Source organism: Acomys russatus, chromosome 28, assembly GCF_903995435.1.
Source record: "Acomys russatus chromosome 28, mAcoRus1.1, whole genome shotgun sequence".
Taxonomy (NCBI): domain Eukaryota; kingdom Metazoa; phylum Chordata; class Mammalia; order Rodentia; family Muridae; genus Acomys; species Acomys russatus.
This window is the reverse complement of record NC_067164.1, coordinates 22,979,043-22,994,192: the sequence shown is the minus strand read 5'-3', so window position 1 is coordinate 22,994,192 and position 15,150 is coordinate 22,979,043. Positions and strand designations below refer to the sequence as shown.

At 46.6% G+C, this 15,150-nt stretch overlaps 2 protein-coding genes across 2 annotated transcripts in view; one reads left to right on the top strand and one right to left on the bottom strand.

The window, feature by feature from the left end:
• Positions 1–10,052, bottom strand: part of Enoph1 (enolase-phosphatase 1) — a 29,897-nt gene extending 19,845 nt beyond the window's left edge. Inside the window, exon 1 of the mRNA XM_051170506.1 lies at positions 9,757–10,052. Within this exon, the coding sequence (XP_051026463.1) occupies positions 9,757–9,840 (84 nt within the window). The 5' untranslated portion in view covers positions 9,841–10,052. The remainder of the gene's footprint in view (positions 1–9,756) is intronic.
• A 495-nt stretch (positions 10,053–10,547) lies between these two features.
• Positions 10,548–13,925, top strand: Hnrnpdl (heterogeneous nuclear ribonucleoprotein D like). The gene is made up of 7 exons (XM_051170239.1): positions 10,548–11,311; positions 12,032–12,200; positions 12,287–12,448; positions 12,752–12,883; positions 12,998–13,112; positions 13,335–13,505; positions 13,827–13,925. The coding sequence occupies exons 1-7, from the start codon at positions 10,872–10,874 to the stop codon at positions 13,895–13,897; spliced, it is 1,260 nt and encodes a 419-aa protein (XP_051026196.1). The 5' UTR covers positions 10,548–10,871; the 3' UTR covers positions 13,898–13,925.
• The last annotated feature ends 1,225 nt before the right edge of the window (positions 13,926–15,150 follow it).

Genomic DNA, 15,150 nt, shown 5'->3' with positions numbered 1-15,150 from the left:
TACCCAGAAAATAAAAGAATACAGAGGCAATACTGAGAGGTTACTATCCCACTAACCTCAAAGGAAATTAAGTGGCTTAATGGTTCGTAAAAATAAATAAAATTTAAAGCAAGAAATAAGAATCAATATTAAACAGTTTGCAAGGCAAAGCCCTGTTGTGGGCGATACAGAAGGAAATGGAGGACACAGCCCTAACAAGACTCTGCTGGGTGGTCACACTGCCCCAGGAGACACTTCACTCAACCTTGTGTGAGGCTCTAAAAGCAGTTAATGGCAGCTTCTTCAGTGCTGCAGCCACCTTCCGGGTCACCAAAGAGAGACATGACAAGCATAGGAAGGTGGCAAGAAGGGGCCATGGGGGTGAAGGCGACCAAAACACTCACAGGCATGTGCGAAACCATCGCAACGCAGCCCATCATTTATCATTAATATATTAGACTAAAACCTTTACACAGATAGACCTTCATCTGTCTGTCTTTCTAGGCGAAGGTCTCTGTCTATCTCAGGCCAGTATGGAGCGTACACTGCCTCCAGCTCCTGTCCGACTTCCTAACTTGGTCTCTATAGTGCTAGTGGTACAAGCTGAGCCACTGTAACACGCTCTACTTTCTGCCGTGTGTGTGTGTGTGTGTGTGTGTGTGTGTGTGTGTGTGTTTATGCGCACGTGCTCACACATATGTATGACGTGTGCATTCCACTGCATGTCTGTATATGTGAAGGTAAGAACTCAGTTCTTTTATTCTACCATGTGGGTCCTGTGGGTGACTCCATGTCAAGAGGCTTGGCAGCAAATGCCTTTACCATCTCACTAGCCCAAAAACATATAATTACAGTACAGCACAAAATTGACAAAACTTGCCAGGCGTGGTGGCGAACACCTTAATCCCAGCATTTGGGACGCAGAGGCAGGTGGATCACTGTGAGTTCAAGGCCAGCCTGGTCTACAAAGCGAGCCCAGGATAACTGAAGCTACACAGAGAAACCCTGTCTCGAAAAAGCAAAACAAAACAAAACAAAAGTCAACCCAGGTGTGACAGCAACAGGACTATCATCCCAGAACTTGGGCGAAGGCAAACAAATCAGGAGTTTAAGGTCATCCTTGGCTACATAGGAGGCTTAAGGCCAGCCAGAGATATGTGTGATCCTATGTCAGCAACAAAATCAGATTTCACGGTGTGAGACAGACTCTTACCACAGAGCCCAGGCGGGCCTGAAACTCAACTCTCATGCCTCAAGTTGAGTGTTGGCTTTCCAGGCATGCGCTACCACCCTGGGCTTGCTGGTGTGTTTTAAATAAGCCACCCACTATAAAAACAATTAGAAGACATTTGCCCTGAATGAAATTAGGAGAAAATAAGTGCCAGGGACAAGAAGAGCTAGTCATATATAACTATGGCTAAAGAGTTCAGTAAAACCCAAATTCCAATCTAAACGGTCAGACTGTAGACTCAAGAAAGCAAAGCCGCATCAACACAGGCAGTGAGCCGCTGGCCACTGTGAGTCTGAAGACACTTTTCTCACCACAGCACCTTCTGTGACTAAGACAGATGGACCTTCACATATAACATCCCCACAGGGTAGTGTCACATATTGTGACAGTATAGTGGAACTTAGGGAAACCTGCTTTAGGTTACACATTCTCTTTTTTTTTTTTTTTTTTTTTTTTTTTTTGGTTTTTCGAGACAGGGTTTCTCTGTGTAGCCTTGGCCATCCTGGACTCACTTTGTAGACCAGGCTGGTCTTGAACTCACAGCGATCCGCCTGCCTCTGCCTCCCGAGTGCTGGGATTAAAGGCGTGCGCCACCACGCCCGGCTCACATTCTCTTTCAGGGATTGCGTAATGATAAAGTGAACGTCAGGAGCATTCCTGAGCTCTTGTTTCCGGGAAGCCTGGCTCTAGATCAGACTTGTTTTCCTAGGAGGAGACAAGAGGGCAGCTATACAGACGCCATGAGTGGCCTTGCCAAGTCACCCCTGAGCAGTGAGGAGTCTCGTGTTTGCATGCTGTGTTTGCCGAGGCTTCCTGAGCAGGGGGACACCTGCGCTTTCTCCTCCAGGATCAGGTCATTGTGAACCATCCTGCCTCTTCTCAGTGTGCGCAGTCAGCAGAAGGCAAAGGGGGCAGATGATGAGGCCTGGCAGCTAAACAATCCTGTCATGTCAGAACAGTGAGGTTAGACCTCCTCCTCCTCCTTCTTCTTCTGTGGGTTTTTTTTTTCCCCCAAGACAGGGTTTCTCTGTGTAGCCTTGGCTATCCTAGACTCGCTTTGTAGACCAGGCTGGCCTCAAACTCACCTCTGCCTCCCAAGTGCTGGGATTAAAGGCTTGCCCCACCACTGCTCAGCTCTTTTTTTTTTTTTTTTTTTTTTAAGATTTATTTATTTATTATGTATACAGTGTCTTGTCTGCAAGTACACCTGCATGCCAGAAGAGGACACCAGATCTCACTATAGATGGTTGTGAGCCACCATGTGGTTGCGGGGCAGGGCACAGTGCTCTTAACCTCTGAGCCATCTCTCCAGCACCTAAAAAATTTTGAGAGTTATCTATTTAATATCATGTATCCATTGTTCTGCCCACAAATACACCTGCACACCAGAAGAGGGCATCAGATCGCATTATAGATGGTTGGAAGTCATCATGTGGTTGCTGGGAATTGAACTCAGGACCTCTGTCAGAACAGTCAGTGCTCTTAACTTCTGAGCCATCTCTCCAGCCTTTAGACCTTCTTGACCAAGGAAGTAGAATGTGTTTTGTAAGACAGACAGAGCTCCTCCACACTGGTGTGATGACAAGCTTCTCAAAGAGGTTGTTGCCTTTAGCAAGCACGGCAAGAGTTGTCATACAGGACAGTGTCACACAGAACAGATAAAAGAATTCCTGTGACTTTAGAGAAAGCTACCCACCCCTGCCAAAACAAGTTAGCTCTTTCATAGATATAGGTTATAGTGTTGCCCCGTCTCTCTCTTCAGGATTAGCTAGCTCTGTGGGCTGAGGGCACAGCTCAAGGACAGGGAGTGGGATGTGTCTATGTATCATGCCCGCACAGTTTCATCCCCAGCAGATGAAAGGAGGAAGATGGGAGAGATCCAATCACAGGCCTCAGAGCCTCACTTAATTCACTGATAATATTCAGCCCACAGAGTGGCTGGAAGGCCTACATCGGACAATTTACATCTTTATACTCTCTGGCTTCCTAAGGTCTATTTAGCCTAACCATCTGACTCGTCTCTGCAGTAGGGATGCATGCTACTGAAAACTGAAGTCTATGGACATGCTGGAGGCTGGCTTTCATCAGTGAGGAGTGAGGTACCCATTACCTATTCTGCCAGGCACTTTCCTTGGACCAAGGCAGCGTGACTCACCGGCAAAAGGAGCTCGGCTTTGACTGTGATTTTTGTTTTTATCTTTGGAATTTTTAAAGGCAGGGACTAATGGGTAGCCTACACTGCCCTCAAACTCATCTGCCTCCAGGAGAGCAGGGATGTGCCACCATACCAGGCTAAAATACCTCTTAAGCAGCCTCCAAAACATTGGACACTTGTAGCAATGGGAATCACTTCATAGAATGGTCCATTCCGTCTGCCAGAACCATTCAGTTACAGTACTGAAGATTAAACATCTTTCCTGAGGACACCAGAAACTAAGTCTGAGTGTTTCTGTGCTCTGGGGGGCCAGAAGCTCTGAACTGTCTCTCTCTGTCCCTCTCTCCATGAGGCGAGTAAGGCAGAACCCAAACAATGAATGGGTGTTCCCTTTGGAAAACGCCATCTGTGCTCTAAATAAATCAAGAAATGTGCTCATCTTGTAAATCCCATTAAGGAGGTTAATTGTAACTGAAGGAAGATAAATTCTAATATAATTAAGTGTGATAAATCTCAATGAACAAGGGAGGGTTAACATTACAACTCTCCTGGGACTGGACCAAGGTTTTAAAGGAAGCTCAGAAGACAGAATGTCAGATTCTCATGAGTTCCTGAGAGGCGGCCAGGGCAGGGTCCTAGCGGGGAAATAATTCACATTTATTGAAAGGAAACAAACTCTTTTTAGTAGATGAAGAAGCTGAGGCTCAAAAAAATTTAAGTGTCAAATCTTTCTAGAAGATTATAGATGACGCTGGAAGCAGTGGCACATACGTATAACCCCAGCACTCAGGGAGGCAGAGGCAGGTGGATCTCTGTGAGTTTGAGGCCAGCCTGGTCTACAGAGTGAGTCCAGTACAGCCAGGTCTACACAGAGAAACCCTGTCTCAAAACAAAACAAAACAAACAAAAAGATTACAGATCAGATTCAATATCATAAAAAAAATAACTGTTAAATTTAACTGGGTATAGCCAAGAACTGAACTGTAATCTTGAACCATATGGTCCAAGCCCTTTCTTGAAATTATTACATTACATGGATAGCTAATTCTCTTCCTTGGAGAGAGTCTCTCTATGTAGCCTAGCCTGAGCTAAAACTCTCAATCCTCCTGCCTCAGTCCGTCCACTGCTTGGACATTACAGGCTTGTTATCAAGTCTAGAAAACAAAACAAACAAACAAAAACCTGTTCAAAGTTTTCCAAGGTGCCCACATCTGTCGGGGATGGCAAAGGATGCCTACTGAAGCACCCACACAGTAAACAATTAGCCTTTCCACAGTTTGTTGGTGGCTCTGCTTTATAAATGGCCCTGCAGTGAGTGCTCACCTGCTGATCAGCGCTTCCTCAATTCTAGGTAACTATGATGTACCTTGTGGACAAGACACAAATAGCTGCACTGCGACATTAATGAATATATATACATAGTATAATAACATATATATATGCATTAAATAAGGAAAGCAGAAATATATAAGTCTGTGCATTGATCATTGATAAAAATAGGACCAGGGCTTGCAGAATTGAACCGTGTCGGGTTTCTGACCCAGCACTCACTAACGTGGCTATGCAGAAGGGAGCTACCACAACATGCAAGGACAACAGCAAGCATTTTATCAAATGAGAACATTCCTGCAGCTCGGAGGTGATAGCTGGGTCTCAAGGAGGAGACCGCAAGGACTGCTGACTGCCGCTAGTTTGCAATGTGAGCACAATGCCCAAGAAAATGCCCATTATATCACCACAGGTTAAAAAAAAAAAAAAAAAAAAAAAAAGACCAAGCGGTTGTTCCATGGTATGTGTGTGCCCTAACATTCCAACAGGATAAAAGAAAACATTTATATGAACCATTAATTATCAGTTAATTCAACTACATTAAATTACTCTTTTAAAACTTAATAGTACAGAAATGTGCAAATAGATTTTGTACTGGCAATGCCTACACAATTCTGCTGATGTACCTGACCAAAAATGCTGACAAATGAGAAATGCAAAAGATCAGTCCGATAGCTTGGGGGGGGGGGGGCGGGGGACAAGTTCCAGAGGCAAGGAGGGGCAGAGCTGGTGGCATTCAGGACAAAGAAGCTGTGGGAAGCTAGCTGTATGGCCCTTACCCAGGACAGCTCGCTGGGGTCCATGTCTCCTAGAAATTATCTGGCTGCTGCAACGTTCTCAAGACGTTCTGGCCAGGAGCCCATCATGCTCCAGAACTATTTTTAACTCAGAAAAATCAGAGATGGTAAGCAAAACCGCTCTGTGACACTGCCTGTAATCTCAGTGCAGAAGCAACAGAGACCCAGCAGGAGAAATAACTACCACCCAAGCCAGGATGGTGGGATCACAGACCCAAGATTGTTGACACTGTATAGACATTTACAAGAATTTATATACAACAAGTTGGGTTTTGGTTTGTTTGGGGGTTTTTTGTTTGTTTGTTTTGTTTTGTTTTTCTTTCTCAAGACAGGGTTAGTCTGTGTAGCCTTGGCTGTCCTGGATTCATTTTGTAGATCAGACTGGCCTCAAATTCACATCAATCCGCCTTGGCCTCCCAAGTGCACATTGCCCAGCAAGCTCAACAACGAGGAGGAGAAAACAGTAAGAGTGCCAGCAATCGGCTGCTATTCCACTCAGTGAAGGTGCTCAGCTCCCAAGCTAATCTCAGCTCCCCGGAATCTCTTACAGTGAGTGGCTCAGTGTAAGGCCAAAAATGACATGGTGTCACCCAAACCTCCAAACAGGTCTCCACCTGATAATGCTCAAGGAGGGAAGCAGGGGCGGGCTGTAACCTAAGACAAATGGCTGCATTCGCCTTTCTTAAGAAAGGGCTGGGGAGATGGCTCAGAGGTTAAGAGCACTATCTGTTCTTCCAAAGGTCCTGAGTTCAATTCTCAGCAACCACATGGTGCCTCACAAGCGTTTATAATGAGATCTGATGCCTTCTTCTGGTGTGCAGGCGCACATGCAGGCAGAATACCATATAAATAATAAATTAATCTAAGAAGAAAAAAGAAAAAGAAATGGAAACTGAGGCTGGGTGTGCTTGCTCAGGCCTTTATCCCAGCACTAGGGAGGCAGAGGCAAGCTAATCCCAGAGTTTGAGGCCACCCTGGTTTATATACAGAGCTCAAGGACAGTCAGGACTACATAGAGAGACCTTGTCTCAAAACAAAACAAAACAAAATTTCTAAGAAAAAAAGGAAAATGAATCTTTCCAACGAGTACTGCCAAACTCCATTTTCTCAGTCCACAATAACCACAGAACCAACTATGCAAACAAAGACTACTTACTTATTCTGGTCCAAGGGTTCACGTCATCAAACAGCAATATAAACTGACTTTTTTAGCCACATATGTTCATGGTATTTCATAGTAATTAAAGTGTTCCTTTATCAACGGTTACAATTTAATTAGTATAATAACCAACCAAAAGAGACGGGTAGAGGTCAAGAGTACGTGCCGCTGCGGTAGGTTCGCTTTCCTTCAACCACTACTAACTCCCGTCCCATATCTCATCTGACCCACTCCTTTGCCTCCATAGGCATCAAGAGCACACGGACCACATACATACTCTTGCACATAAATAAATATAGCTAATTAAATAATTTCTAGAGATGGGATAAAATACTTTTTCAAATGCTAGGCTCAATAACAGAAATAATGAGAGGGTGGCTTTTTTTTTTTTTTTTAAGAGAGGGTCTCATGTAGCCCAGGCTGGCCTCAAAGTTGTTCTGTAGCCAAGGATAATCTTGAAATTCTGATTCTCCTATGTCTACACCCTTAGTGGTGGGTTTACAGACCTCCAACACCACACCTGACGTCATGGCTGGTGTTCTGCCATGGAACCTAGAACCTCACCCACTGAGCCACATCGCAGCCAAGAGCAAGAGGTTCTGATCATGACGATTTCAGTTAAAGTCCCAGGCATTTTATACAACTTTTTGAAGCCTTATTAAATTCAGATAGTACATACATCTTAGACAAGTTCAGTATCTTAAATGTAAACAGCACTCAAATGTCCTAGGAAATACGGCAAGCTCCTAAGTAATGATAATGCTGAAAGTGTTTTTGAAACAGTGTCTCTAAGCACCCCTGGACATCCTGGAACCCACACTTTACAGACATCCACCTACTCCTGCCTCCTAGGGCTGGGATTAAAGGTGTGTCAACATGCCCAGCCCTTAGTTTTTTAAAAAGGTTTTTTTTTTTTAATTCTTTTAATGTGTATGAGTGTTTTGCCTGCAGATATGTCCACGCACCACTTGTGTGACAGATGCCTACCTGAACCAAAACAGGGCATCTGGCTCCCCTGGAACTTGGGATATAGACTGTTGTAAGCCACCATGTAGGTGCTGGGAATTGAATGCGGTCCTCTAGAAACGCACCCAATGCTCTTAACTGCCGAGCCACATCTCTAGGCTCTATATTTAGTTACTTTTGAGATGAGGTCACATTATGTTGCCCTAGATGAGTTCAAACTAGCAATCCTCCTGCTAGCACCACACTTGGTTGCTAAAAGCTATACTTTAATAGAGATTCCCAAGTCATTATGTTGTAGCTAGCCTTGAATGTGTATATATTCTGGTATCAAGCTGTATTTTAGGTCACTAGAGCATTTTTGTTACAAGATTTCAGAATAAAACTGCCCAAGGATTAAGAAATGGCTCATAGCCAGGCGTGGTGGCGCATGCCTTTAATCCCAGCACTCGGGAGGCAGAGGCAGGCAGATTGCTGTGAGTTCGAGGCCAGCCTGGTCTACAAAGTAAGTCCAGGACAGCCAAGGCTACACAGAGAGACCCTGTCTTAAAAAACCAAAAAAAAAAAAAAAAAAAAAAAAAAGAAAGAAAGAAAGAAAGAAAGAAATGGCTCATAGTCACCTACTGGAAGGCAGGTCAAAAACGGGTTTACTTTTTATAGGGGGAGAGGTATTACTGTTTCTAAGCTGACTTGTATGAGGTTATTCAACAAATCAACTTTCCAAAGTGGTTCGTATCCAATGCCAGCCACATCATGACCTCTGCTGCCACTAGTCCTGCTACCCTAAGGGACAATAGACAGAGAGAGAAGAGAGCTAGTGAATGCCCCACCCCCACAGAGCAATTAATTATGTAACAAGAAAAACAAAGTGGACATAATTATCAGCATTTAGTCAGTCTTGAAATTTTCCACTGTAATTAAAATCCTGGGGAAATGGCCTACTAGACTTTTTCAGGACCTCTGCTATGTGTCCAAAGTACCGTAATTTTTCTGAGAAAAAAAAAAAAAAAACAAGAAGTAAACAGTTGCCAGGATTGGTGGCACATGTGGAGGTTGAGGCAGGATTACTGGGAGTTCAAGGCCAACCTGGGTTATACACAGAGGTAGAGTGACCCTGTCTTAAAAATAAATAAATAAAAATAAAATCGCTGTTACATTTGGAGACCTAAAGTTGTGTACAAACATTATGGCCTACACCTATAAAAATCAGGAAATTGTAAAAAGTAAACAATCAAAATAAAACTTAAAACAGGGTGCACAATTTACTGGACAGTGGGTTTTCCAACTCTTTTCCTATACTATCTCAAGTAGTGTACATAAATATCTGCAGTTATTATGGGTGTTTAAGCCAGGCGGTGGTAGCGCATGCCTTTAATCCCAGCACTTGGGAGACAGAGGCAGGTGGATCTCCTGTGAGTTCGAGGCCAGCCTGGACTACAGAGCGAGTTCCAGGACAGCCAGGGCTGTTACAGAGAAATCTGTCTCAAAAAACCAAAAACAAAAACAAACAAACAAACAAAAGCCAAAAAGGTGCTTAAATTGAATACATGGAAGAAAGCAAAGCCCTGACCCTGTCAAACAGTGTTAACGGGACAGAGACTTAAAAGCGTCAGGATTGCGTGCTTTTCCAAGGAAAATGAATGGAATTTGGGTGTGATAGCCTAGTAGCCAGCCAAGTGAGATGGTGTGAAAACCAATTGCTATTCTGCACAAGGAGCCACCTGAAAACTCCTCTTTCACTTTAGTCTTTGCATTGGGACGTACTAAACCTCAAGGACCACTAAATCAAGGCCAACACCTCTCCAGGCGACAAGGTACACACCAACCAGCCAGGCCTCCTGTCACCCTAACTCTTCCCAGTTCACCTGCCCCTCCCAAGCCATTTCTGAGAACACCTCCACTTCTTCCTACCCTTCTCCACCTAACCAAAAGCAGAGACAGGGGGAGGGAGAAGATGGTGGCACGAGGAAAAGCACCCCACCCCCCGCAAACTGCTGCAGCGTCTCTCCCCGGTTCCGGAGACGCAAAGCCACACCACCTCTCCTGAGCCTCGGATCTCTAAGGCAAAATCTGCAACACTTAAAACTTCTTTTTCAGATGCTTTTAGGCACAAACAACTTCCCCGCTCCCTTCCGCCCCTCACCTTCACGAAAGCAATCGGGGTTGTGGTACCTTCGATATCTAACAGGATTACGGTGACTTCGGCGGGCACCGAAACCACGACCATTTCCCTGCCGGATGCTACCACGGGCTTGACCTTGCTGGGTAAAGAGGACTACACCGCCTGCGCCTCAGGACGACCCAGCAACAATCGGGGCGCTGGCAACCGCGAGCGTAGGGAGGCGCGGAATCCCGTCGGCTCCGCGGACCCGCAATTGCAGAGGAAGCCGCAGGAGGAGGTAAAGCACCCGACGAGCCAGCGAGCGGCGCAGGCCCAGACCACGTGGGCAGCCGGAGGGGCGGGGCTCCAGGTTCCGAGGGAGCGGGGCATAGCAGGGCGCGCGCGCCTATTGGCCGCCTGCGAGCCGCGAACGCGATCCGTCAAAATGGGCCTTGCGTGGGCGGGAACAAAGAAGCGAACGCCGGAGCCCGGGAGCCCCGAGCGCGGGCGCCAGCCCTCCGCAGCCTAGTGGAGCGGGCGCGAGAGGCCCGGGGCACGTGCAGACGGCAGCCCCTTGCGTGGCGCGCCCGGGACGTGAGTGCCCCTCGCCTTCTCCTGCACCTGACCCCTTCCCCGCCCACCGCGTGCGCTTTGGCGCTGCTCCAAGTCATCCGAGCAGGCCCCGCCCTCCGCCGCGGCCCCAGCCAGCCCGGGAGGCCGCCGGGACGAGGTGCGGGGATCCTACAGCCAAAGCCCCCTGCGCTGACGCCGCCCCGAGGCGACGGCGGAAGGGCCGCCCCCTCCAGGACGGAGGGGGGTGGGTCATCGCGCTCCCGCCTTCTGTTCGGCTGGTTCCAGCCGGCACGGGGACACAACACGCGTGCGCCAGGCGGGCGGGCGCGCTGCGGCTTCAAGCAAGCAGCAGCTCCGGTGCACGCCGCCTTTCTACCAGAGCAGCCGTGCGGTAACAGCAGCAGCTCCGCGCTGAAGGACTGAGGGCGCAGCAAGGCGGTGAGCCGGACCGGGACGCGCGACACAAAAGACTTCTCAAGGCAAGAGGGATCGCGGTCCTGCGGCAGCGCTGCGCGCGATTGTCTGGCTGATTTCTCCTGCTATCTCCGCCCGGCGCGACTTGGCTTCTCCCCCGGAGCGCCGCGATGGAGGTCCCGCCCCGGCTTTCCCATGCGCCGCCGCCATTGTTCCCCTCGGCTCCCGCTACTTTAGCCTCCCGCAGCCTCTCCCATTGGCGGCCCCGGGCTCCACGGCAGCTCGCCCCGCTCCTCCCTTCGCTCGCTTCCAGCTCCTCCCGGCAGGGGGCGCGCCGGACCCAGCGCCACGTCACCGCCCAGCAGCCCACCCGATTGGCGGGCGGGGCGGCTATAAAGGGAGGGCGCAGGCGGCGGCCGGATCTCTTCCGCCGCCATTTTAAATCTAGCTCCATACAACGCTCCGCCGCCACTACCGCCGGGACCCGAACCGCGCGCCAGCCCCTCGCCGACGGCTCCGCCACCATGGAGGACATGAATGAGTACAGCAACATAGAGGAATTCGCAGAAGGATCCAAGATCAACGCGAGCAAGAATCAGCAGGATGACGGGTACCGCACGCTCCGCTCTTCCCCTCCCCCAGAGCCCCGCGCGCGCCCTTCGTCCCTCTGGAGCCCCGCGCGCTGCCCCCAGTCTTTCCCCGAGTCGATTCTCCGCGCGCCCGCTGGACCCCAGTAGCTTCCCCACTAGTGGAAAGTAAGATGGGGTGACTCGAGAAGGCCCGCCGAGGGTGGGGGAAGGGAGAAGGGGGTTGGTGGAGGAGGGCGGTGCCGTCGGTGTCCCGAATGCGCAGGCGCCGCGGGGGAGGGGCCGGGTTCTGTGCGCCACTTGCTGCAGCTGCCGCCGCCTCTTCATTGTGTGTGTTGCTGCCCGGGCGACTTGGCCTAGAGGTTTGGGGAACTTTTGGTTTAGGCACCAGCAGGCGACTGGTGATAAAAGTTCTTTAGGTGGCAAGTTGGCTTTAGAGCTGTGGACAGAAGTCTACATAAGTTGTGGAGGGTTCAGTGTAAAAGTTGTGCTTTACAACCCAAAGTAATGGGAGCAGAACCTCTATTAGATTATATTGGTTCCTTTCAAGTTTTATGTTTGGATAGTAGAAAGCAACCTGTCAGCTGGTTTGAAAAAGCGATCTTAACGATTTTCGTGGTCAATTGTTAGTGTTTGTAATCAAAACAGGTTTCTTGCACTTGGTGAATAAGTTGCTTGTACTTAAGTCAATAACCTACTGTTAAGCCTTTTTTTTTTTTTTTTCTAAATGATTTTATTTCTAGTAAAATGTTTATTGGAGGCTTGAGCTGGGATACAAGCAAGAAAGATCTGACCGAATATTTGTCTCGATTTGGGGAAGTTGTAGACTGCACAATTAAGACAGATCCAGTTACTGGAAGGTCAAGAGGATTTGGATTTGTGCTGTTCAAAGACGCTGCTAGTGTGGACAAGGTAGGGCTGGTTGTGTGTTGTGCCCATTGGGTTGCTTGCAGATCGTTCTAGGCTTTTAAGTTCTGTCAACCTAACTTGTCTTCTAGGTGTTGGAACTGAAAGAACACAAACTGGATGGCAAATTGATAGACCCCAAAAGGGCCAAAGCTTTAAAGGGGAAGGAACCCCCGAAAAAGGTTTTTGTGGGTGGACTGAGTCCAGATACGTCAGAAGAACAAATCAAAGAATATTTTGGCGCCTTTGGAGAGGTGGGCTGTGTTTGTATACGTGTGTCTGCTTACACTCACACTTGGTCAAGTTGCATAGGGTTCACGTTAATGTTTCACAGGCTAGGGCTGGGTCACGTACTCCTCAGTGTCTTCCACTGACTACGTCTTGATTGCTGCTTTCTATGCTGCAGTAGAAACCAGCATCTGATCCCTTTAGCCAAAACCCAGGGGTTTAAAGTGGTGGCCAGTAGACTGTCTGGGGGCATTTGTAGAGAGCCTGTGGCGTTCTCTGCTCCTCCGCTGACTGGTGGGTGGTTGTTTTGTTTGTGCACCTGCTTCCAGATAGAGAACATTGAGCTCCCCATGGATACGAAAACCAATGAGAGAAGAGGGTTCTGCTTCATCACCTACACAGACGAAGAGCCGGTGAAGAAACTGCTGGAGAGCAGATACCACCAGATAGGTTCTGGGAAGGTAAATCAGTGCAGTCCGTGGAGATGGAGGGAGGGTGCGGTGTGAAACCTACTTGAAAAGACTGGTTTTGTGTTTAGAACGTAGAACGTCAGCAAAGATTCTGCTTGTTTTTAGTGCGAAATCAAAGTTGCACAACCCAAAGAGGTGTACAGGCAGCAGCAGCAGCAACAAAAAGGTGGAAGAGGTGGTACCGCTGGTGGAAGAGGTGGAGCTAGGGGACGTGGAAGAGGTGAGACAGCTCTGGGGAATGGTGTTTTTAAACTGGAGCAGTGAGCTGCTAGGTGTCATGAGACAGCTAGCTAGGCTGAAGCTTTTACAGTGGTTCCCACGTGGTGCCAGCTGGTGTGTGGGGAGGTTTTAAGCTATAGTGTAGGGGACAGGAATGCATCGGTTTGTGTTAGGATTGGGACAGTCCGAAGTGTTTCCTAACAATCATTGTGCATTGTTTCAGGTCAGGGCCAAAACTGGAACCAAGGATTTAATAACTATTATGATCAAGGATATGGAAATTATAATAGTGCCTATGGTGGTGATCAAAACTATAGTGGCTATGGCGGCTATGATTATACTGGGTATAACTATGGGAACTATGGATATGGACAGGGATATGCAGACTACAGCGGTAAGAATACTTAACTTAATTCTATAAACCAGTGGTGTTAAAGTTCAGTTTTGAAGTTGTGTGTATGAGATTTTTCTTAAGATGTTTGAGTTAAGTCATGTTGTGTAGTCATAGGAAAGTAACAGTGATGATGATTTTAAAATACAGTTCACAGCTATTGACCGTTGCTGGGTATTACATTGGTTTATTTCAGTATTGAGCATGCACAGTTTTTTTTGTTTTGTTTTTTGTTTTTTACACACAGGGTGCTTTTTTTATGTTTCAAAAACAATTTTACAGAGAACTTTCTCAGTAAATAAAACTTCTATCCTTTCAAAATAGGTCAACAGAGCACTTACGGCAAGGCATCCCGAGGGGGTGGCAATCACCAGAATAATTACCAGCCCTACTAAAGGAGGAAGTGGAAGAAAGCAGGTGTGTGTAAGAGTACAAGAAAACATTGGCAATGTCTAATTTAATTTAAAGATCAATAGACAAAATGAAAAATACGAGTAAATCATATCTTGCGTAGTCTTTACTAAATTGTTAATTTTTAATTGCTTTATAAGCCTGTTTTGCCTAAAGTGTCTATAGATCTTTAACTTTAAAGTCTTACCTCACCTTTTTTAGAATTACAGAAAAACTTAAGAGTTTTTCTGTTTGCTTTGTGTACCAGGAGGTGTAGAGGAATAATTAAACTTTTTTAGAACTATTAACAGGTAAAGTACTGAAATGGGTACAACTTAAAGAAAACAAGAATGTTGTCTTCTAACTCTGACATTATACCTTGTTTGTACCCGCCAGCGGGAACTTCATTGCAGGCCGTGTGTCACCCTGACCACGTCTATCTCTGGGGGTCGCACGTTGCGGGCAGAGCGCAAGGCATACACCAGAAAACGCTGTCCTGTGGTATGGTCTCTTCCAACTTCATGTACCAGCGTAAAGATTAAAGTGGAAAACTTCAGACTTTGGCTTCTTTTTTAATCTTTTTGGAGATTAAGTGTCTAAACTTAACTTAAATGGTTTTTTACAGGAGTTAAAGTACATAAATGCCTTTTTACAGCTTAATCATTTTTGGTCTTCTGTTTAGTGTTGTATTTCAATTGTGGAGCCTCATTTTAAGTGTTCATTCTTTAAGATTTAATGCTTGCTTTTTCTTTTTATAGCTAATAGTGAAATCTACAAACCAAAACAAGAACTTTTAAATCTGGGATATCAGTTAAAGATCATATGCACAAAGCAATTGTCATGCTAATATTGTGGCCCTGCCTGAAGTCTGTTTGGTAGCATTCTGCCTGGCTCACTAGAGGTGCTGCTAGGCTGGCAACTGGGGAGATCGAATTCCCATGTTCTAAATTAAATCCATCTTGTACAGCATGTGGGGACTCCAGTGAGTTTCAATTCCCAAATTATATTTTGCTAATGACTATGCATGTGATCTTTAATTATTGAAGAAAAGGATAAAGTGAGGACTTAAAACAATTCATGAAAGTGGACCTTTGCACGCTTGTGAGGATTGCACACATCTAATGGTTGTTTTGTTTTTGTTTTAGGATGTGTAAAGAAACCATCTTACAGGACGACATCGAAGATTGCTTCATCTTCTGTTGACCTAAGATGACTATTTTGTAAAAGACTTTGTAGTGTATGTGACACAATTGTGTCC

Bases quoted from the DNA above. Each gene is read 5' to 3' on its own strand.
- Hnrnpdl (XM_051170239.1), top strand. From the start codon at position 10,872: ATGGAGGTCCCGCCCCGGCTTTCCCATGCGCCGCCGCCATTGTTCCCC. The intron at 11,312-12,031 runs GTACCGCACGCT...TTTTATTTCTAG, and splicing joins AAGAATCAGCAGGATGACGG to TAAAATGTTTATTGGAGGCT. The intron at 12,201-12,286 runs GTAGGGCTGGTT...CTTGTCTTCTAG, and splicing joins ACGCTGCTAGTGTGGACAAG to GTGTTGGAACTGAAAGAACA.